Here is a 24,035-nt window from a genome sequence, read left to right as displayed (position 1 = left end):
GGTTCACACCCTTCCTGGATGCTGTTAGCTCTCAGAATCTCTCAGCCAGCCACAAGCGTTCTGTCCAGCTTTAAATACAAGAAGTTATATAAATTGTCTGTAATCCTGTGGCCAATACGCTGTGATCTGAGTAGTAACAGGTAGGGGAGGATAACTGGAAAACCTCACTCGCATTGGAAGGATGTGATGCTCATTTAGAGCAGCTTGGATTTTTGAAGTCTTCAGCATTGGTTTCTGTTGTGTGTTTTTTTTCTTTTTAATTTTTTTTTTTTTTTGCTATAAACAGATACCTCAGTTAGGATCTCTCTAACTTAGCTCCTTGAAACTGAATATTCGTTTTGCTACCTGGAAACAGGAAGCCTACAGATATGGCTAAGCATAGAAAAACTGATGTTTCTGATCTGCTTTGTGTCATAGTAACTACTTCAGGTGCAGTAGAAATTGCATTAGACTTGCAAGACTTGTGTCAGGCGTAAATGTTATTTAAACAGAAATTTAATGAAAAGTTCTGCATAGTACTCAGCTGTAATACCTTTTCATTTCATCATAGAAAGAGGATATGTGATTTCATTATAGGAGGAAGACAGCTTGATTCATTTGCAATCTTCCAGTATCTCTCTCTCAGAACAAACGCAGCTGACTTGGGTTGACGCTGGCGGGTAAATATTCCTTTCTTGTTACCCAAAACACGTGTGGTCCCTGTAGAGAAGTTACAAAACAAAGTATATACAAAATGCTCTTATATTCCCCCATTGCAAATTGTTTCAACGTATGTACTAAATCAGGTTAGGTGGAAGAGACCTATGCACTGTTTTTCCTATACAACGGGGAACCGTTGTGTTCAAGGTACAACGGGGAACTTGGCAATATAATTTGCATGATCTTGGCAAGATCGACTGATAAAAGTGAGCAATAGAGCTGCAATTCATTCTGTTTACAACTGGAAGTCGGTGACAGTTAATTCAGGTATGCCCATTAACTTCATCAGTATTATATTTACAGCAGATGCTCCTTCTGCCTTTAGTGCCACCTCGTAACCTGATGGTGAAGACGTCAACTACTAATTGTTTTGCTGTACTATCCTTTAGTGATGTCCATATCCTTTTTGCCTATTTTAGCCTTCATAGGAAACTAGAAAAAATGATTTCAACACACAGACTGGAACTGCATATGTGTACTTAAATTTGTCTACATCTTTCTATCATCCTATTTGAAACTTGTATTACTTTTCTGACTGCTTCTGTGATGACTTAACTTTTTAATACCTATGTTGGTGCTCAAAAAATGATTCTTAAAGGTGTTTCTCTGAAATGAACACTGACTGTTCACTACCCTAACTTGCCGCAGGTGGCATATGCATAACTGGTTCCTTAATAGGTCTCCTTCTGAGTTGTAATAGTTTAATTGCTGTGTGATTGTCTGCACTGTAGTGCCCCATACCTGGGAAATGCACTTACCTTTAATTAACAGTGGATTCAGCGTCAAGGTAGACCATTGTCTACCATTGTGACATCTGGCCCTCCATTGCTAAACCTCAATACCAAGTTAATAATACATTATTTGAGGTGCCCCGTTATTAAGGGCAGTTATTGATGAAATATGAAGCCAGGTGCTTCCCAAAAGCTAACTGAGACTCTGAACTGAGGAATGCCAAGAAAGAGACGTAATCTGTCTGCTCACAAGCTTCCCTTGCATTCTGCCCTAGGGCACTGTCCCATGTTCTGGCTAGTATTTTGCAGGTGAAAAACTGTTAGAGAGCTGGAGAGAGAGGATGCACTAAGCCATGCAGAACCTTCCCTCCTGGTTCTAGTTATGCTGGGCTACTGTCACAGAAACCAGCTATATTCTGTTTTCATAAGCAGAGGATCCCTTTTTCCTACCCTACAGCACGGTATTCTTTCTGTGTGTCATAAACCAGCTTCAACTTGCAGGAAGGATGGAGAATTGTTTAGGATATAAATATAAGCTTACCTTGATTAGTCATGAAATCGGCGAAGTTCCAGATGAGCTCCCCAATCACGTACTCTTTCCTCTTTTTGTCAAAAACAGAGTGGTACTCTCTCAGCATAGCTTTCTGATACTCCTCGCTGAACATAAGAGGTGGATCCTACAGCCAGGAAAAAGAGATGGCCTTGAATGAAGGTGACAGTTAATCTCAGCAAAGGCTCCATGTTGTTCACTTCTCTTTACTGGAGACCTGCTTCCTGAGGACAAGCTTTACAGGTGCTCAGTCTTTTCATTGCCACTGCATTTACAATAGCTATTTAGTGAAGATCAGCAATTACTGAAATTGCAAAGGGAAATGCATCAAATACTAATGTAAGGGACATCTGGGGAAAATCTGTGGTTTTGCTTTTAATGGTGCTTTATGATCAGGATGGGAGTGGCATCCCCTGTGTGGGCTGGTGTCATGAAACGAATGAATGTCTGCTCTCCAGTGTTCTATCTTCCAGTTAGGAATTTTCTACAAATGCCAAAGTATGGATTTCTGAATGCCTCTTTTAGAGGTTTACATGGGAGTAAGTTTAAATTGACAATTAACGATAGCACAGTTGCCAGAATGGTTAATTGTAAAGGGAAACACACTGTAGCTTAGGACCCAAAGAGAAGTGTTGCTTGTTCTACACAGGGAGTGGAGCTAATACCAGCAGTCAGCACTGTTGAAAACTGCTTGCCTAGTGGAAAATGCAGGAGAGAATGGCTTTGGCTCTAGAAGTCAAAACTGGTATTCTTATCTCCTGTGAATGAGAACTTAATAGCACCATGCAAAATGCTCACTGATTATTTTTTTTCTTACCAACAACTAAAAAGTTAGGTAGAATCTTACCTCTTTGTTAGTCAGTGGCAAAGCTCGTTGCTTTCAGTGAAGCACGATTACAATCCTGAGTCTTTTGGACTTTGATCTAATGCATCTTAAAATTAAGTAGTCAGGCTCGTTGGTACCAATTCTTTCTAATTAGATTTTGCTGAGACCCTTTAGGAAGAGCAGTGATTCTTCCAACTAAGGCATCTACAACACTTACGCTGTGAAGTCCAGGAACTGAGTCAGCTCCGTATTCACTCTGGATAATAGGTTTTTGGTAGGTTTTATACCAGTTCTCAAACTGTGCTGTGAGTTGCAGTGGAATAACTTCCAGATGGCCTGGGTCGTGATACCAGGAGAAGTAGCTATTTACACAAATTACATCCACGTAAGGAGCCTACAAGAAATAAGATAGGAGTGATTTGTCATGGAGCTCAGTGTAAGCAGTCTTCATTCATAAATTAAGTCTTCTTGGTTTCACAGAATTCAGTTTTTTGTTACCTGTAGAATAATGCCTTTTTTCCCATCCTTGAGACCCTCCCAACATGACATCTTTCCCAGAAAGGAAAAAAAATTAACAAGGCAATGGTGTATTTGGCGTTTCCTTACAGACTTAAGTCACAGCAAAGAGTTAAACAAGAACAACCCATTTCATCCTTAGGTTTGTTAAAAGTTTTAGGGTTTTGAAGATGTCTCTGGCTTGCTGGTACTTGTAGACATACCGAATATTGGAATGTGATGGTCAAGTTAGTAGTCAACTACTTTGACTAGCAACTAAATTTGTGCATCAATGGTGCAATACTAAAAAAAAAAAAAAAGCATTCTGCAAGTTATATGCCATTTCTACCACATGGGCAGTATGATAAAAGGGCACAAAGCCCCCTAAAGATAAAGTGATGTTGTATGTAACTTGTTCAATGTTCTCTTAACATGTTTTGTAATAAAAGAAAAAAGTTCTAATATCACAGCAGTGTATGAGATCTGTTCTTTGGTTTTGTTTTTCTGCGTTTCCTCATACTTGTCAGAATGTGGTGGTGGGGCTGAGATGGTCTGTGTGTGTGCGTGCCTGATGTAACAGCAGGATCCAGGAGCAGGATCCTTCCCAAGTAAAGCCCCCAGGATCTTTTCCTGGGGTGGGGAGGCAGAGACCCCTTAGTTACAGAAGGCCATTCCTGCTAACTGGAGGAGAGCTTCAAATGTTTCTATGATTCTATAACCTGTAGCAGGGACAGATGGTAACATCACATCTACCTAACCTACAAACTCACCTTCTAATAGTGTTGATTGTACACTAGTGACACAAAGTATTAAAACCACTTTGAAAAATCAAAAGTGAGGTAGGAACTACCCCTGAGACCAATTTGTGTGTGCTACAGATGCTTCATTCATGCTATGGCCAGCTTGAAGCACAGGCAGCCAAGGAAAGTACCTTTCATCTAATTACACAGCGCCAGGGTTCCAATTACGAAGCTGAACTTGGGCTAAAAGAGCTTTTAGATTATTCGACATTAACAGACATCTGCCAAAGATGAGCTAGAGCAATTCAAAGCAGGAATTAAGGCAAAGTTTCCTTCTTCAGACTCCCACAAAGGCTGTTAGCATTTTAAGAGGTTTAAGCTTTGGTCTAATTGCAAATGGGAAGCCTGAGCATTAACAGACGTGATCACAGGAATAGCAAAGCATCACCATGCTACCAGAACCCAGGGGGTGATCCTGTGCACTTGACTCAAGATAACTCCTCTTTTCTCTTACAGACTTTTTGGCTGCCTACAGTGATGGTGCACAGTAATAGAAACTAAAATGTAAGTTTTCTTCTGCCTTCCCTTAAATATCATTAGAGCATTTGGCAAGGTGAGGGAAAGAACCATAAAGCAACTGACAAGAAATGTAATGTATGAATTAAAAATGCTAGAAATTAACTTACACCACGATCAACAGCATAGTTGGTATCGGTCACAAAGGTTACAGGTCTGGTGGGATCGAGAGCTTTAGTGTGAGCTACCAATGTCCTGTTCGTAAACAATAAAGGAAAGAGTTCAACAACAGCATGGAGAAGCAGTGTGGCCAAGCACAACCTCACCTTCCCAAGCTCCCTGTCTTTTTACCCACCTCAGACATACGGAGCTTCTTTTAATTTAGTAGGCAGAGTATCTTTAAGTAAATACTGCAGGACACTGAATGATTATCTGCTACAATGTGCCTGCAATTCTAGCCAGTTCTGTAGAGTATAAATATGATGGGAGACCTTTATCTGTCACAAAGTTAGTTATCCCACGTGAAAAGGAGCAGAGTGGAAGTACACCAAACACAGGTATGTTAACTCTTCTCTTGGGGCCAGGAGTTGTTAGAGAAGGGACAAAAAAAAAAGTGAGAAGGTGATGGGAAGCTTCAGAACAACTCTGGGGATGCTTCTCCAAAAAACACTAAGCCCTAGGCCTATGCCACAGAAGACAAAGCAGACTGGCTGCTGTTAAGGAGATGTTAAGTGAGACGAAGAATGGGAAGGTCAAACTCTGCTGCTACCTCAGCACTGCAGGAGGGTGCTGGACCATTCTGAGGAATGAAAATTCACAACTCTCAATGAGCCTAGAGCTACCAATGACAGTGCTACCCAATTTCAGAGATTACCCTTGGCTATCCAAAGCTTAAATCTTTTTAAAGATAAAACCAAGGGGTCTGTAGGGACTCAAAGCAGTGACTTCGAAGTGGGGTGTCACTAACACCTGCAGAACAAATAACTAGCACTAGCTAAAGAAACTCATCTACAGAATTAAAAGCCAAACATTTTATAACTTTACTGTAATTTTCAGACTTAGAGAATTTAGCACTTGTCTTCTTTATGCAGGACCAAGGAACAACACATTCCCATCAGGTCTGCTTTTGCTTGACCCTTAACTCAGAAGAGATGCTCAGACCAAATGGAATCCTGGTAATTTTGGAGATGTTTACTGATTCAGAAACAACAGGTTGAGACCATTATGTGGTCCTGGACATCAGTTCAACATATGCAGCAGTTACGCTTTTAGTTTGCATCTGTCAGTACTGTCTCAGAGTTCATAAAAAACGCTGGCCTTTTCTTTATTACTTCTCTGTACCATCCCAAGGCATGAAGATGCATCACTTGCCAAGATTGAAGCCTCAGCCCCGTGTGCAAGCACTTACTTGAAGTAGTAAGCTGCTGGGGGCAGCTCTGCTGCCGGCTCGTTGGCTACTGACCACATCACAACTGATGGCCTGTTCTTATCCCTGCGGATCAGCTCCTCCATCACAACAAGGTGATGCTGCAGTGACTTGTTCCCAAAGCTCTCACTGAAAAGGAAACAAGGCCAGGTGAGGATACAAAAGCCATCCCGTTTGACTGTCTGTCTGATAACTTGGGGGGTGTGTAAGCACAGCTGAGCCTCGAAACCAAATACAGCTTCTGCCCTATTTCCCCAAAGCTTGCTGCACAGTTCAGGGCCGTGATTCGGACTCGTTAATCAAGCCAGATCTAACGACGCAATGCCCATGTGGCAAAACGCCCTCTGGTTGCCCAACCTCTCTGGTCACACGTGGCATTGGGGGAAGCTTCAAAATGCAACGGGCTGATTTCTAAATAGAGCAAAGTACTTTCATTATCAGGGAGTTACAAGTTGCAGGACAGGAGGGGGAAGCTCGTGATAAGGATAAGAAAGAAACGTGGGGAAGGGTCTTTCATGCACTTACGGCATTTTAATCCCCACTCCTGGGCACTCGTCGATCACCACGATGCCATAGGCATCGCACAGGTCCATGATCTCCTCAGCATAGGGGTAGTGGCTGGTGCGGAAGGAGTTTGCCCCTAGCCAGCGGAGCAGGTTGAAGTCCTTCACGATCAGGGCCCAGTCGAGGCCTTTGCCACGGATCTGAGAGGGAAGACAGGAATGGCTTCTCCCTGCTTCTCCTCACACCTCTGCTGGGCAGCCCTCCTTCCTGCTCGCTCCCAGAGCATTTCCAGCCCCACGCACTGCCTCTAGCTTCCCACAAGACCTCTCCGTGCAGTATTTGTCTTTCTGAGCACAACCCCATGCACAGCCACCAAGACACAGGGTGCTTGGAGAAGCAGCCCCAAGTGAGAACCTGCACTGCAGCCACCTGCTGTTTTGGGAGGTGCCCTGCCAGGCCACCTTCTCCCTCCACAGGGGTTCTCCATGAGGCAGGGCAGGGCTGAAAGTCCCCAGGTAGTGAGGAGAAGCCCTGAAGGAGCAGGTTCAGGGCTGGGCTGGCCCTGAGGTGAGGAGCACGGGTGGGGACGAAGCCTTCAGAGAGGCTGTGGGGCCTCCCTGTGGTCAGGCTGTGCCTCGCAACCCTGAGGCTCAAACCTCCCTGCAGGAGACTTTGCCCCCTCTCATTTCTTGGGGAGGGAAACCGATGAAGTTGCTATTTCTGACTGGAAGTGGTGGCTGGGAGGTTGTTTAGATCCTCTGCCAACGCAGCCTGGGCTTAGCCAACACCCTGAGAGGGGCATTATGACTCTGGCAGGTCTGGGCATGGTGTCCCTTTATTATTAAAAATAATAATAATAATAATGGCAGCACAGACCCGCACCCCTGGCAGCTCCCAGCCTGAGAAAAGGGTGTGAGGAATCAGTCCCTTTAGGCAGAGAGGAGGTGAGAGCAGGTATTGCCTTGGCAGCACCCAGCACAGTGCCATTAGGTGCCCCGGTGGGTGCCATGCACTTACGTCCGCATCCTCGTGCTTGTTGACCCCGTGGAAGTAGAAGGGCTTGCCATTGATGAGGAACTGTGTGCTGGTGACGTGGACAGTGCGGATGCCGACCGGGAGCGTGTATACGTCCTCCAGCAGCGCCTCATTTGCCTGCGCCTGCATTTTCACCTGCAGTCCCAAGGGTAAGACACACATGAGGTGCTGGGCTTCGCAAGGATCCTCTCTTCTTCCCCTCACGTGCAGGGGCTAGCCTGACCTCCCATCCACTTCCCAGCCCTTCCTCGCTGCCTGCTCCTCAGCACTGCTTCATCTACCTTTTGTGGTCCCTGCGTAGCTCTTCAGGAAGGAAGCAAGATCTGACTAAGCGGAAAAGAGAAATCCAAGCTGGGAAAATTGAAGGATGAAGAATGAGGCCTGGATGACCCTTCTAGGGCATATTTTCCCCAAAAGCTTCTTTTTCCCTTATTCATCCAGCTGTTTCATTGCCCTGACAAGGCAGCGGTATGCCTTTTCTCCTCTGCACCTTGATACCAGGCAATGACTGAAATGTCTGCTCACAAAAGCCATGTTTCTGAGCCTCTGGAAACTCACAGCAGCTCATCTGCCCTCATGTGTGCATCTCAATATCACCGCTCCCCCTTGACTCACACAGGGTCTGCCAGGCTCTTTCTGTTGAACTTTCGTCCAGCAGAGTGGGAAGAAAGCTCATTGCACGGGAAAGCATGAGAAAGAGGCCAGCAACCTCTCAGTTTATACGGTATCTCCTCCCCTATATTGTTTCAAACAGTCCTTTTGAAGGAGGTAGATCAGGCCATTCACGTGAGACGCAAGCATCTGAGAGCGTGGCATGCCCTCCTCTTCTCACCGACTGACCTTTTCATTCAGAACTAAGGAAGCTGGCAAAGCTTGATTTGATTACAGCGCGATTAGCAATGCCATTCTAGTGATGTAAACAGGATCCAGAAGAGTAAGGAAGATGGGCCATGTGGCAGCTCCGTAATGCTATTATACAGTGAGAGGAAATGCAGGCAGAAAGAGATGGCATTATTACCTCTAAGAAGTAGCGGTATCCGGGGTTCTCGTGCATCAGATAAGGCCACCAAAGATTTGGATTTGAGACTTTTAACACTCCAGCTGGTCCATCACCTGTAGCAACCACTCTTCCCTCTTGGTCACGTAAACTCAGGGACAAGGAATAGAACGTGCTGCCGACTACTGATACCTGATACTGCACCTTTGCTAGTTCAGAGAACAACAAAAAGACAATCAGAGACTGGCATGAAAGGAAAAATACATGCATAAAACACTGGAAGGCTTTCACACAGAGCAGCATTAAAAAGTCAGGGAGATGCAGAACAACAACAGAGAGGCACAAATTTTAAGAAGCATAACCTGTCTGTCTTGAGGACTGGAAGTTTCCAGGAAGATTTGTGTATCACAGGTTTGGTACTTAGGGATAATCATGCCTTAAGTGGCAGGAAGACTGCTGCCCCTTCTGAGAAATTCTACTTCTAGAAATAACTCTTTGTCCCTTCATTTTAAAGATAAGGTCTTGCAAGTACTTGTTTTTACTTCTTGCTTTTGAAATTTTTAGCATATTCTTGAAACTGCTGTGCTGTGCAATAGACCAGCTGAGGTTAAAAAGAAAGCCACTAAGAAAGATATTCAATTGGACGCTTGCAGGATATTTTCTCTACTGCCCTTGTCATCTCCATTTGAAGCCTGAGGTAGCTGCTGTAATTGTTCTGAACCTACCAACACTCTCTGTTGAAGTAGTTGTCACAGTAATATCATCTATGTAGACAGAAGGAGTGGTGTAAAGCACAACCGGGCGATGGATTCCAGCATAATTAAAGAAATCAAACCTGATGTTCTGTACAAAATAGTTCTTGGGATACCTAAGTGAGCAAGACAGGAAAAATGGCCGCATTATGTTTCATTACACAAGAACTGAAGGCAGCATACGGATGCTAGCAATGTGCTAGTAAAACAGTCCTTATTGGATCTCTATTTCAGTACTGCTACTGATGCTAGGCTGAAGGGGATTACCAGTTAACAAACATCTACTGCACTGAATAGGTTTGATCCTTCAGGATAGCAGGTACTTGCACTTCCAGCTGAATTGAAGCTTCTCAAATCTGCCATTGATTCAGCTTGGCAAATCACTTAATCTCAGTTCCCTGTGTATAAAACAGATGGAGTAGTTCAGTGTAAATCTCATAACACTGAAACTTAAACTTCTCACTGCTTGACTGATGAGTTTTGGTCTACGTACAACCCATTATTTGTAGGTTGTGGGGAGGGCCTTAGAAGCAGCAGCTGAATAAATTCCCATTCTCTCATCCCTGGGCTAACCTCAGCAATGCAGCGCTTTAGCAACTCACCTTGTGCGGTCATTCATGTACTCAATTGACCCTGGAGGCAGAGTGTGGGGTGTCAGTGTGTTATTCAGTGCAACAGTGATGCGGCAGGGAATCTGTGGGCTGCTCTGGACGATGCTGCTTATATCTGCTTCAAAAGGGAGGTGGCCGCCTTCGTGCTCCACAACCTGCACTCCATTGACCCACTGCAACAGAAGATAGCCATGAGTCCGAGCGGTCAGGTTAGGTTTTTGTGGCAAGTTTAACAGTGAGACAGGAAGGAATACAGCGACAGGCAGTTGGATTCCCAGTAACACCGGACTTTCTTCTAGGCTCTTATTCCTTGTGGGCTCAATCTGGCAGCCCTTCCTTACTGGGAGCTAAGTCTGCAAGAGTCACTGAGAGACCATTTTGGGAAAATCGGTATTTTGTCCCTTCCAGGCCTGCAGCAAGGAAATGCTTTATTGACTAATCCTGTTACTGGAGGATCAGAGAAGAGAGAGCTGGGAAGCACAGCCAAGTTCTTGGCTGGCGGAAGATAATCAAGAGCTAAGAAAATCACAAACTGATATAAAAGCTTTAGCAGAAACCTGTTCACTAAACAAGCCATGGGACAAATTTTAGCTCAACACGATCTTGGAAACACATACACAATTACCCGTGCAACGTACCACAACGGAGTAGTAATGGGCGCTCCCAAACCGGAGCACCACCCTGAGGTTGTCCTGAAGCCAGCGCTGAGGAAGCAGCACCTCCTTCTCATACCAAACCCAGCCAATGTAGTTCTCCAGGTTGGGGTCTTGAGTGATATCATTGAAGCTGGCAGGCACGGGCATGTCAATCACAGGACCAGTCTGGCAGGAATTGTACAGAAAAGGGGGAGAACAAATCATTTAAAAAAAGAAAGTCTACTGTCCTGGCCATCCAACCTGACAGCCTCAGAAATCAAAACGCCTTTTGAAAGTGGAAATATGTTGAAAAACCTGTTAGAAACTAATGTGATCTGTCACAGGTCCTCTGCAAGACCCACTTAATACTACACCCTGCTCCTACAGGATGAAGCTGCTCCTATCTTTTCCCCTCCTGGTTTGTAACGGGGAAATGCTTTCATTAATAGCTTTGGCACTATCAGAAGGGTAGGGGGGAAATGCCCAGGTGGATGTTCAGCCTGACAAAACGTAGTTTCTCTTGCACAGCTCTAGCATTGTGGCACCAGCTCACTGATGCAGGGTGCTGCTCATCGGGCTATGAGCTGTGGCAGAATGGTGGCAGAAGCTGGGGATGTTTTGGGACGGTGTCCCCAGGGAAGGACTATGGAGACTGAACATACTTAGCCTTTCTCACTCCCTAAAAGCAACACAGATTCCTGAGAATTACCATAGCGATAATTCACTTGCTTGTTACTAACATAAGGATCACAGGCAGGCAGCGTAGTGTTGTAACACATTTAACTTTTTGGTAACCGGATTCTATTACACAAGAGAGCTGTTCATTTTTAGCACCTGCTGTGCTCGTGATGTTGCCGAAATGAGCACTGCAGCAGCCTGCAGCTGGGGAGCTTCCCCTTTCCTAAACGAGCTTTTCCACGAAGAGTGGAACGAGGAAGGTCTGGTTGCCCAGGGGCGAGCATCATGTGCGGGGCTGACTCAGCACCGAACTGCACCGGCACTGCAGAGAAATGCACCCCCCTTGGTAGGCATCAAAAAATCCTAGCAGGAATAAAAGGACTTGGATGGTGAAGGGGATTTTGTAGCATCAGATGCAGGATAACCTCTGGCTGGGGTGGCCATAATATGCGTCTCCTTCAAGGAGATTCTCTGACCCTAAAGTAGGGTGGGTGTATGCCCTTCAGCCCCATTAGCAGGGATGTTGTCCAGGACCCTTCTCCTCTGGCTCTCTCTTTCTGCTCTTTTTCTTCTAGCAGCACAGGGTCTCATCTCCCCTCTCCTTCCACAATTAGGCGAAAAAAGCAGCCAAAAGGCTGAAGAAGAACCCAAATATTTGCATGCACAGAACCCACAACTTCCATAGGAGCGGGAAGGGGGTGAATTTCATCCCAAAGTCCATTGGAGCAGGACAGGGATGAACTTAAGAGCAGACCCAAGTCCAAGTGTGACTCCTCCATGTGGGACAGGGGCTGAAGGGCGCCCTGCCCGGCCACATTTTAGGCAGTTTGGCTCTGCAGGGCGCAGGGGAGCGCTGTGTGAGAGCTCCTTGTGTGTGGAGCACCCGGCACCCAGAATCCCCTCAAAGGGAGGAGAAGCAGAAAATCACAGCAAAACGGGGCGACGGTGCCCGGGTTAGGGGATAAAGAGATAAGAGAATAAGGAGATAAGGGAATAAGGAGATAAGGGGCTCCCCGCCCGCCCCCCTCACGCCCCCGCTGTACCTCCCTCAGCGGCCGGCGGTACCAGCGCTGCTCGAAGCCGGCGGCCCTGCCCGGCGAGAAGTCGGCACGGAAGCTCCAGACGCCGCCGAGCTCCTTCAGCTCTCGGGAGGGGCTCTCCCGGGGGTACAGCATGCCGCCCACCGCCCCCCGGGACCCCCCGGCCGCCGGTACCGCCGCCAGCAGCGGTAAGAGCAGGCGGCAGAGCCCCGCCACACCGCCCGGCGCTACCGCCGCCATTTTGGTTGTGGGCAGTGCCCGCTGGGGGGGGTGGCTCTGTCTGTGTCTGTCGTTTATTTATTCGTTCTTTTTATTTATTTATTTATTTTTCCCCCCCATAGTGGCTTGTTGAAGTGGGAGGTGCTGAAGCCGTCGGGGAGAGCTGGGCACCCGGCGGCACCTGGGGGCGGGCAGCAGGACGGTGCTGCAGTGCACAGCCCCATTGGGACTGACCCTGAAGCAGCGCTTCCCGTGCCGGACGCGTCCCCTCAGAACTGCCTCAGGAATAAAGCAGGACAGAAACAAGTCTCCCGGAGGCCAGGGAGGAAGAAAATACCACCTGATGGGTTTTAATCATACAGCACATTTATTTGTGGTTAGCAAGCTGACAGCAGGCCAGCTTATTGTATGGCAGTGAAAGGCTTGGTGACACGTGAGATTATCAAAAAGGTGGAGGAACAAATATCAGGCACCTCTGATTATGATCTTTTTACTTAAGTAGGAGATTGAGACGTGATAATACGCAAAGACCACCTTCTTTCAAGCAGCAGGGCCCCACATTACTCAGCTCTGAACCCCAGGATGCTGGGTGGTGGCTGCTGGGAACAAGGGGAATTCTAGTTAGCTAAAGCCTGTGTAGATACTGAGCAAAAATGACAAAATACAAGCGGGGAGAAAGTCTGCAAGGAAAGGTTTGTGAGCTGGGGAGGCAGAGATGTCCATCTTCTGACTGTTGGTGTTAAGTATTGCTGTCGCCTCTTCACCTGAATTAAGTGTACATACTTGGTTTTTCTACCACAACTAACTTAGGGGGCATAGCGTTGGTCAGCTAGGGCTTTTCTTGGTCTCAGTTCTGATTTTACATTAGTAAGGACAGACAGGAAAATGGTTTCCGTAACAGGAAGACTGCAATGCCAGACATTTTCAAATGCTACCCCAGGTAACTTGGTCTGGCTTGCAGAAAGGCAAGTGCTTGGTCTGGGATGGTGCAGCCCCTGTGCTCCAGTCAAAACCAGAGCTAAAGGTGGTTTTGTGGTGGATATGGAAGAGCTGTGGGTTGGCCTGCTGGGCATGTTCTGCCTAAGATGAAGCATGTTGCAGTGCCAGGTGCTGAGGAGGTTTTTCCTTGCCAGGGGGCAGGCTGGCACACATAATCTTAGGAGGAGGGCAATGGCAGCTGGTGACGTGGAATGTGTTGCAGGTGCTGTACCAAGCATCTTGCTTTGTGAACACCCCCAAGTCACCCTCTGTTCCCTGTGCAACATGGCACGGCACCACTGGATGGTAGCCTTGTACTGTGTCCACATGCTCCTCCATTTTACAGGTCTCCTGATGTAGACAAACGCTCCTGCTGCTCTAAGTACCAGCCCCCTAGAGCTCCCATACCAAGGAAGAGATTCCCAATTCTTTCACAGCAATGACCAGTTCCCCAAGCCTCAGAAGTGCTGAGGAATCCCAGCTCAATCTTGCCCCCTTAGAAGCAAAATGCAAGACAGGAGTTTGAGTGAACTACAATACACCACAGTGTTTATTAACTCTGCATTAGTGTGATAAGCAAAACACTACATCCACGGGAAATCTCCCCACACTCTAAGCTTGTTCCTTCTGCTTCTTCATCAGCTCCCTCAGCTGCTCGATCTGGGTAGTCACGCTGCTCTTGGCGGTACCGCCCAGGGCAGTGTATTGCTCCACGCTGTTGACAAAGTTGAAGACCTGGGAGACATCGCTGCTGAACTGGGGGCTGGGGAGGCAAAGAGAAAAGGTGTCAGTGCAGGGTAGTGGGTGCTGGTTGCTGGCTTTACAGAGAGGGTAAGGGAGTAGAGGCTGAGCCTTATTGCAAGGGAAAAGCCTCTGGCTGCTCTGCCTCTTCTCTTATCAGACAGGAGCAGCTCGTGGTAGACCAGAGTCAGCTCCAAGGGGAGAGCGAGGAGGCTGGGAGCCAGATTCCTCTGGAGTGCTGGTGCCTCCATGTCAAGGCATGAGCAGCTTCCAGGCCCTCCCAGGACTTGCTGCCCATGCCCTGCTCAAGTTCAATTGTAATGCTGTTGTCCCCCTTTAGTTATTACAGGCTTGGCAGTAGCAGCACTGATATTGAGGCTGGGAAGATTTTTGGGGTGCTGTCAGGCCTGGCCTGTTTGGTGAAGGCATCATAAGAAAGCTTGTAAAAAGTCAGGCTGATACCTGCCTCCTGAGGGGAGATGTGGCAAAGTGATAGTGATACAAACCTGATGCTCTTCAGGTCCTCCAGGCTGAGTTTATTGATGGTGATGCCTTTGGTCTCGGCAAGGTGGACGGCCTTCCCCGAAGCAGTGTGGGCTTGTCTGAACGGCACCTGTAATGAAAATAAAGTGCAGAGTCAAGTGAACAGGCAGCTGGCCTGCAGACACAGGCAAGAAAGCACATGCTCTCATTTTGCTTTGTTGGTTTGATTTCACTTAAAGCAATGCAACATAAAGCTCTGTTTTTTGACCCATAGTGATCATCACCTGGGGACAGAACAGAAGGCCTCATCTCAGGCCCTCACTGAGCAGTGTTCTGCATCTAAAGAAGTCACAGCTCCAGGCTTCCCTACTGCACTTACTCCTTTGCGAACCAAGTAGAGAGCCAGGTCAGTAGCCAGCATCTCAGGGGTCAGAGCCTTCTCCATGTTCTCCTTGCTGATCTGTAGAGGGAAGCGTCACAGACATGATCATCTGCTCCTCCTTGGGGAGGTGTAAGTGGTCATACTGAGGGGACTTCATTGATAAGGGACTAGGCTCTCCAATGACTTTTTCTGCAAGCTGACCCCCAGATCTAGAGTGAGCTGCTGCACCTGAGCTGCTGCTGTGGTGGGGGCATAACAAGCTGTATGAGTGGGCAAAAGGATTCATCTTAGCACCAGTCTAGAGCTCCTGTGGCTGTGCTATGCAGAGAACATGCCCCACAACCATGTGTGACAGTGAGAGGCTGAAGCCTTACCTGGAGGGTAGAGATCACCCCAGTGGCAACCTGGAGCACAGCAGTCAGGGTGTCCACAACATCAAAGACAGCCTCCTTGTCCTCCTGTGTGAGAACATGGATACACATCACTGTTAGATGGAGCCCAACCACACAGGCAGCCCAGCCAGCAGAGGAGGCAACATGTCATCTCTGGGGCTCCTGCTGGGGTGGAGCATGAGCTGCAACATGCAGTGCCTCAGCCCTTTTTTTTTTTTTTTTTAAATCATCCTGCATATAGTCAGGGCAATGCAGTGCAAGAGCCTGCTCCCAAGCCAAAGACAGCTGTGCCAGTTCAGAGAAACAGACTGAAGCCTAACAGCAGTTTTACCTGCAGGTCCTTGTTGTAGGTGCTTGGAAGTCCTTTGAGAACCATGAGAATTGAAGCCAGCTGCGGAAAGAAACAGACAAGGCAGTTAGCTACTGGAAGAGGAACACAGTGCCCCAGCAGAAGGTCAGAGCCCACACTGGGCACAATTCCTTATTCACAGAGGCATGAAGGAAGATGCTTCAGCCCCAAAGTGAGCAGCTTCACTATCCCTCTTCTTCCTTAAACACACTCACCCGTCCAAACACACGTCCAGCCTTGCTGCGGATCAGTTCCAGGCTATCAGGGTTCTTCTTCTGAGGCATCAGGCTGCTGCCAGTGCTGAAAGAAAGATGTTTGCAGTGTAACAGGGAGCAAGGCCCCAATCCCTACAGGATAATACAGGTCATGCAGCAGGCTGGCCTGGTCCTCTGTGAGCCGTGTGAGTGCCACCCGCTTCAGTGCTTGCTTATACTGAAACAAGTGCATGGAGTTTGTCATGTGTGCCAAAGCAGAGCCTTTGTTTTTGCACTCTTGTCTGGAGCTACTGCCCAGGGCTGCCTCTCAGAGAGGACAGAAATCAAAGGCTACTTAGCAGGCCCTGCAGAGGTGGCATCAACAAGCAAGAGTGTTTTTGTGGCCTTGGGGAGGCAGGGCTGTGGCTGTGCCACCCTGATAGACAGGAAGTCTGTTAGGATTGCAAGCCCCGGCTGTTCAGGGAAGGGCTTGGGCAGGAATTCCCAGCAGAGGAGGAAGTTCTGTGCCTGCACATTTACAGTCCAGGCCTGCCAGAAGTCACTGGGGAGGAGCATCCGCTGAACACAGACAGTTGAGTTACCAGAGCCAGAAATCAGTGATCCTTAATGAGGAATGCTCACCCTTAGCCTGCCTTTCTGCCAGGCTTTTTATACTCTGGGGAGTTGATTTGTGTGTCAGCCTTGTGCAGCAGGGACCCCCCAGCTCTGTCTCAGTCTCAGGTGGGGAGAAGGGAGAAGGAGAGGCTGAGGGAAGGGCTGGCTGCCCAGGGACCAGCACCTACCTGAAGGCATCAGAAAGGGTCAGGAAGCCAAACTCGCTGGTGCTGTAGATTATGAGATCTTCAGCCATCTTGCTAAGGTGGATCATCAGCAGGGTGGCAAAGGAGAGGAATTCCACTGCAGAAAAGGTAGGAGGTCAGTTAGAGATTTTACCCACCTTGTTAATGAGGTTATCTGGGAAGGCCTCTAAAGCCTGCTTCTAACATGGTGGAGGGAAGAAGCAATGGAGTTGTGCTTACCCACAAAGTCTCTCTCACTAATGGCATCCATGCTGTTCAGGCTGATGGAAGCAAACTCCAGCTCTGTAAAGAAAGAGGTGGACAGAGCAGTCAGGGTTGGCACAGCTGGAGCTTGAGGGCAGCAGGCTGCCCCAGCCTGCAGGTGACTGTGAGCCCTTGAGTAGCCCCAGGATCATAACCATGCTGAACTTTTATGCTGCTCAGGGCCTTCACTGTTAGGCCTAGGTGACTGTTATGCAGCAGTGCTGGTTGTTCCTGCTCCCACCTCACAGACATGGTCTGGATCTTTGCAGTAAAAAAGCCCGTATGAATTATTTGCTCTTTGTCCAATGTTACAGCACATGACAGAGCTTTGAGAGGCCACCTGTCATTGCTTCCCCCGCCCCAGACACATCAAATAGAGCCCTGCCACCCCATTCTAGGCAGACATTACCGCTACGCAGCATCTCTCTGTCAATGTCCAGGGGGTTGCCAGCCAGAGCACCGCTGCCAGGGAGAGAGAAACAGGAGTCACTTAGAACATCCTGTCAACTCCAAACAAAGATGCACAGGGAACAGAACTCTCAAGGTGTCAGAGAGCCAAGTGATGCCCAGGGATTCCAGAAAGTTGGCTGTTACCTTCCCAGGGGCAGGACGTTGATCCTCTTCTTCACCTCTCCCAGGCGCTCAGAGTCACGGGTCAGGGCAACAGCATGGCTGTGAAGGGACATGAGAGAGAGAAAGCATCTGAAGTCAGAAACTGTCCCATGAGCCGAGAAGGAATTATGGCTAGATGGTAGGGGCATGCTGAGAGTTGGCCTCCAGAGCCAAGTCAGACTGAACATGGGGATATCTTGTGGCAGGCTGGAGGGTTTCAGCTCTGCCCTGCTAGAGGATGCTGGGCTGCAGCTGAGCAGGACCCCAGGAATGGAGAAGGCTCTCTAAAGCTGAGTGTGAAAGGTGGTTACCTGAGCAAGAACTGGCTCCATCTGATGGGCTGGGCCTTCTGCAGGTGGGTGTAGCCAGGCAAGATAACATCAATTTCTCTGCATGTGAAAGGAGAGAAAGAGGTGAGCAGCCCCTGTCACAGTAAGGGCAGCACACATCAGGCAATATCCCCAGCATCCATTAGGCAAAGAAGAATGTCTCTGTGAAGTGAACTGTGGAGAAAGAGGGGCTGTTGTCTTTCCCTGCATTATCCCAGACTGCCTGGCTGTAACTTCCCCTGCAGAAGTCTGCTCTCCCAGCAAGGCCAAGGCCGCTGACTGAGTAAAGGACTTACATGGCAGCACGTTCCACCAGGGTCTTGATGAGCTGCAGCAGGTGAGTGGAGATGATAGAGAGGGAATTCTTCATGAACAGCTTCAAGTCAGTCACAACCTGGGCAAGATTGGCCGTGGTCAGATGAAGGGGAATGTAGCATATTTAGTGACCAAATACAGTTCAGCAGAAGGAATTGGCAGGTTTCTCTCCTCCTTGTTCCATGTGATAGATCATGACATATAACCAGAACAATTCCCTGCTCTCTGCTTTGTTAATGTTGCTGTATCTTTCTTTCCAGTAACAGAAAGAAAGACCAGTACTTCCAGTGCACTAAGGTATTGTCAGCTTTGGATATCATAATCCCCAATTTACACAAGTGTCATCAGCAGAAGTCCTAACCCCAAAAGATGCAAAGCACCCAGCCAGTAAAGTCATGGATTCAATGGGCTTTCAAAGGGAATTCAGTGGAAGTTTGGGGCCTTATACCACTGAGCAACCATCCTGCACAACCTCCTCCTCTCTGCAGATAAGTTGTTGTACCACCACTAGTTTAAAGCTCTAGGGAATACATGCTGGAGAGAGTAAGAGCACGTGAAAGATGACAGAAAATTTTGATAAGGAATGGTTGGGGAGTAGCATAGGAGAAAAACAAGTGGCTCTATACATACCTGATCATTCCTGCTTCTTCCGGTGTGCAGCTTTCCAGCGATATCACCAATCAGCTCCTGAGGACAACAGGAAGACTTCCATCAGTGTCTGTATTCTAAGCAGGAGACTACCCCCAAGTGCAGACCTCCTCCCAGCCTGGAAGGGACTCAGCTCTAGGATTCTGTAAGTAGCTATGGGATCTCTTTGGGGAAGGGCAACTTTGGGTTCTGTGCTCTTCCACAAAAGTGGTCTTGAACACTCTTGACCACAGAGTCAGTACCAGAGTTGCTGAGGACTGTTATAGTGGGACAGAGGCAAATGCACTTAACGTCAGGCAGATCTAGCTAGAGAGGGACAGGAAGAAGAGGTTAGAGGACCAAACCTTCAGTCTGCGTTCGTTGGCAGTGTGGATATCCTCATCGCTCTGTTTCACCACAAAGACTCCCTTAGACCATTCCTCAGAGATCTACAAACAGCAGCAGAAACACGAGTCAGACACTACTGGGGAAAGCTGGCTGTAGGTGTCCCCAGCACAAACCACTTTCTGCCATCCTAATGGAAGTCACAAAAACTCCAACATTGCTGTTCTTTCCCCTCATTCTATATAGCACTTGGTGGGGATTCATCTTTTTACCCTTGCTGATCCTGCAATGTTCTGTCCATAGGAGGACTTAAGCGTTGCAATGAGAAAGCGAGCTGAAATGTCAGTCGTTGCTGTAGCATTGTCCACAAAGATTTTCCTATACAAACATTGTATAGACTCCCCATTGTCCATGGCGGGTGAGCAACAACAATGGATATTTCAAAAAAAAGTGCTTAGCTGCTGACTCCTCTTCACCCCTATACAATGCTATGCATTGCCTTCTACTAACTCAGGCAGCCAGACACAAAAGGATCCCAAGCGCCAGCGGAAAAAGAATATTCCTAATTCACACTGAAACAATTCCTCGGGAATGCTCAGTTTGAAGAGGATGGGGCCCAGGTCACGCTGAGCACATCTCACTGAGGCACCAGGCTTCCGTAATGAGCACCCACAGTGGGCTCATCGGGGCTGCAGGCTCTCGTTCCTGAGTTTTCAGCTGGTTCACCTCCTACTGCCTGGCTTTGGTGCCTTTAGCTAGATGCAATCTGAGCGTCCATCCCCTGCCCAGAGTGTCCCTCAGAGTACCAAGAGGACAATACACATGGGCCTCTCCGGTTCTCCCTGATTTAGGGCAGCATTCCCTTTCAGGAAGGCACTTCTGCACATGCCTGGTGCTAAGGAATAGCACATGAGGGTACAGAAAGATGGTTTTAGAGCAGCAGCTGAGGGAAGTGCTGTCTGATAAGGAGCTATTTGTTGTAGTACTGTTGTGGCGATTGTATGTAGGCCTGAGCACAAGTGACAGTTTATGAAGGAAATAAATACCTTTTCCAGGCCACTCAGGATCTTCTCCAGCTCAGTCTTAGTTAGGATCCCAGCCTTCTCCAGAGCTTTGGCATAAGCCATGCTCCCCTGGATATCAACTTCAGACAGCCTCTGGTCATAGGCAATGGAAGAGTTGAGCTTCTCCATGATGGGATCTGTGCTTCCACTGAATCTTCCTCCCCAAAGTTTATCTCCCTGTGAAAGAGGAAGAGGCAAATTAAAAAGGCATAATAACTTCTATTAAAGTTCTAAGGACAATGTGATGTCCATTGAGCTTGTTATCCTACATAGAGAGCAAGCTCAGCTATGTTCTTTCAGTGCAGTAGCACTGACCAGAGAACCCCTGGACTTTATGACCTTTGACAGTTATTTGAAAAAGGTAGAGAGCATTTTACCGTTGCTAGCCCTTGAGCTGTCAGGTCAGGAGTCCTCCAAGATACTTTACCCTTGCAGGACTCTGTAAGGAGTTTGGCTTGGCCCTGAAAACAAATATCAGGGCATATGGTGCAAGAGCAGCATGTATCTAGCTTTTAAGGCTGCTTCTTGTCACTGACCACCTGATAGCCTAATAGCAGTGAAAAAAAATAAGCAGTCACAGGGAATATAATGAAAGCTCATATCCTCTATTTTTTTTTTTTTTTTTGGAATAAGTCCATTGTCGTTGTGCTAAGGAGATTTTTCTCTTTGACAAATAGCTATGGGCCAGCAGAAGCTGCATTATCAAGTGTTTGAAGTTGCAGTTTAAGCATCTCCTGAGCCCATGATGTGCTTACAAGTTTTGGCAAGAAGTTAACATAAAATCAGCTACGGTACTGACTCTGGAATGGAGTCTGGTATCTTTTGACATCAGGAACATTCAGAAAAATAAGTCAACATATAGATGGTTTTAAAATACATAGAAAATTTTTTTCTACCCAAAATAAGATTAATTTATTGCCCAATTCCTGCCATGCATCACAGCATGGTCTGAGTAAAGGTTTTTCACCAGTGTTTCAGCAACTGAATGGATTCACGAGCCAAGAACCACCAGATTTTTGTCTATCTGGATAGGACACCTCCTAAAGCCCTAACTCTGACAAACTTGCATGGAAATAGATAGGAATGTTACTTGTACAGAAACCTTTAAACTAATTCAAAGTCTCAAAAGCATCTCTCCAGCATCAGCAGGCTGAGAGAAGAAATTGGAGAACATTTAAAGGAAGGCCCAGAATATAGTCACCATTGCAGAGTAGATAATTGCTAATCTACTTGATGTTTAAGCACCCCATCAACCCCTTCTCAGTCTGTACATTGTAACTACCATGGACAGCAAAAAGCTGGCTGGGACAGTTGCAAACTAATCTGTGCTGGGGTTTTATCAGTCAGCCAAAGGACTGTTGAGTAACCTTAGAAACTTTTTTTCCTCCCTAGAGACTGTCTCCACATCTCAACAATGTGCCTGAGTGGACAGTGGGCAGAAGCCTACAGAGGTAGGCATTGCACGTGTTTTTTCATATCTTTGCAGCAGCTTTGTCAGCAAGGTGAGGGGAGGGAGAGGGGAAAAAATGTCAGAATTAAAGAGGTGTTAAAAGTCCTCCATGTCAATCCAGTGCTTACAGGAGTACAGCATACAGGCTGTAACATTAGAAGCCAGTACCTTGAGGCTAAGCACTTCAATGGGGAACTGCTCTGCCTAGGCATATCTTCAGCATTACGGGTTTCCACCAAATTAAGAGGTGGGTCAGCAGAAACATTGCAACAGATGCATTTGCAATAGAGAAATCAAAACTGAAGGATTAATTTCAGCTAGTTACAGGGCTCTGGTCAGAGAAGGAAGTGACTACAGCCTGGCACTGATGGACACTGGTGCACAGCCAACAGCAGGGTAAGCCAGGGCTGTAGGAGCTGCTCCAAAGGCAGGAAGCACGAGTCACTAAGACAACTAGTCACAGAAAGTGAAAACACAGCTTTGGTACAGAGAAATATTTATACAAGCTTTTGTAAAGTACCTGCCTAACCACAGGCCAGCAGGAACGAGCTGCACGGGCTATCGCGAGCTGTCCTAGGTAGAGGGAAGAGCCCGAGGGAAATAGCAGGCTGTGCTGCCAGAGGCTCTGATTTTAGCAAAGCAGAACTTGCATTAGACAGAGCACCCCAAGAACACCCCCAGAGTCCCCCAAAGTAAAAAAGCACAGCTCACCCTCGCCTCAGATGCCATCTCAGAGGACGTTTTGCTCGCGTGTGCGGCGATCCCAGCACCTGGTGCAACCTGCGGAACAGCGAGGTTCGGCTCAGCAATGCTCCAGCCCCACGGTGGGACAGGACCCCGAGACCCCCGCTGCCCACCCGGCCCTGCTCACCGTGTCCGCAGTGCAGCCCCGGTGGCTCCGTGTGTTCCCAGTCCCTGCTGCCCCGCTTTTACCCTCCTCGGAGCCGGGCTGGGGCGGCTCGTCCCGCCCCGTCGGGGCGGGGTGGCCCCATGGCCAGCCCCCCACCCGCCGCCCCCTCCCCTCGAACCACCCGGCAGCACCGGGGTGTTTCTGCTTTGCCTTTCCCAGCCTGCTGCCACGGCAATTTTTTGCTTGTCTGTGCGCTCAGAGGTGTTTGGGGGAGCGCAAGAAGCGCATCCCCTGGTCCCTTGTGGGGTTGTTTTTCCCTTTAGGCAGCCCTGTTGTCACAGGACCGTAGGATAATTCAGGTAGGAAGGGACCTAATCCAGACGTCTTTTCTATGCTCTTTTCTCAGTAGTACCACTCATCCCCTTGCCAAGATAAAGAGCAAGTTTGGGGCGCAGTGGGATTGCAGGATTAGGGTGTGCTGGTTTCTGTGGCAGAGGGAACAGCAGGGTGCCTTGGCTTAGCACCAGGCTTGGCTGCATCTTTAGCAGCTGGGTGTCCAGAGTGCTGCCTTCAGCATCAGTCCAGAACAAGGCTCAAACTCTCCGTCTGGATTCGTACCCAGCTCTTAATTCACTGCTTCTCCAACACTTCCCCTCATGGTCATGTTTTTCTAGGGAGATGACCCCATTCCCTTTAGGACTAGCGGACCTGCAGACACACACAGCATCGTGCTGCCTACACAGGGAAAACTTCTTTGAACCATTTTTTTGCCAGGTTCCTTCCTTCCTCTTCTGAAGTCCCTCCTGTTCAGTGCTTCTCGCATCTTGTTGATCTTTTATAAGTGTCTTTGCCCTTATGGCAGGCTTTGTCAGGAGGCTGCTGGGAAGCTGGCAAAACAGTAAGCACTACACTTAGATCCAGAATGGATCTGATACAGGGAAAGGCTTTACCTCTTGGTGTCCATGATATGGGCTCAAGGTTGGCTATGTGGAACATGCACAACACGCACAGATTGTACCTCCTCCTGTCTAAAGACACGGTACAGGAGTTGCCCAAAGGGATAAAGGGTAGGAGGAAGATGCCCAAGGCACTGCAGTCAGGAGGGCTTAGTGTACACCCAGCCAGTCCAGGCACCTCTCCCCGAGACACCTCATTTTTGAACCACAGGGCTAGAGAAGAGAAGATGTGGCACCGTGTGGCACTTCCAGAGTTCCCCAGTATCTACTTTGCTAGATGAGTTTTTATGCCATTAAGCACCCTATGTATGTGTGATATGTGACAGCTCTGATTTTTAAATATTACCTGTATTTAAACAGTTAAATATAACAGTAAAAGCTCTGGTTTCTGTTCTACTACTTCCAGGCCTCTTTGTAATTTTTTCCACTTGCATCCCTCTGTAACAGGAG

The 24,035-nt window shown here is 47.8% G+C and overlaps 2 protein-coding genes across 2 annotated transcripts; both read right to left on the bottom strand.

Moving 5' to 3' along the window:
• Positions 1-477: 477 nt before the first annotated feature.
• GUSB (glucuronidase beta) lies at positions 478-12,509 on the bottom strand. The gene is made up of 12 exons (XM_027472267.3): positions 12,239-12,509; positions 10,521-10,703; positions 9,874-10,055; positions 9,245-9,387; positions 8,541-8,728; positions 7,505-7,657; positions 6,509-6,687; positions 5,966-6,112; positions 4,728-4,812; positions 3,024-3,200; positions 1,972-2,107; positions 478-699 (listed from the first exon to the last, which is right to left on the bottom strand). Exons 1-12 carry the CDS (start codon positions 12,473-12,475, stop codon positions 545-547), a joined length of 1,965 nt encoding a protein of 654 aa, XP_027328068.3. The 5' UTR covers positions 12,476-12,509; the 3' UTR covers positions 478-544.
• Positions 12,510-13,959: 1,450 nt separating this feature from the next.
• Positions 13,960-22,762, bottom strand: LOC101804602 (argininosuccinate lyase-like). The gene is made up of 17 exons (XM_027472269.3): positions 22,651-22,762; positions 22,491-22,559; positions 20,312-20,506; positions 19,286-19,369; positions 18,924-18,980; positions 18,275-18,372; positions 17,961-18,038; positions 17,632-17,709; positions 17,447-17,499; positions 17,014-17,076; positions 16,777-16,891; positions 15,995-16,079; positions 15,762-15,821; positions 15,413-15,496; positions 15,036-15,116; positions 14,680-14,786; positions 13,960-14,195 (listed from the first exon to the last, which is right to left on the bottom strand). Exons 2-17 carry the CDS (start codon positions 22,506-22,508, stop codon positions 14,045-14,047), a joined length of 1,407 nt encoding a protein of 468 aa, XP_027328070.1. The 5' UTR covers positions 22,509-22,559; positions 22,651-22,762; the 3' UTR covers positions 13,960-14,044.
• Positions 22,763-24,035: the final 1,273 nt, after the last annotated feature.

This window comes from Anas platyrhynchos, chromosome 20, assembly GCF_047663525.1.
Source record: "Anas platyrhynchos isolate ZD024472 breed Pekin duck chromosome 20, IASCAAS_PekinDuck_T2T, whole genome shotgun sequence".
Classification (NCBI taxonomy): Eukaryota; Metazoa; Chordata; class Aves; order Anseriformes; family Anatidae; genus Anas; species Anas platyrhynchos.
This window is presented reverse-complemented; position numbering and strand designations above follow the sequence as displayed.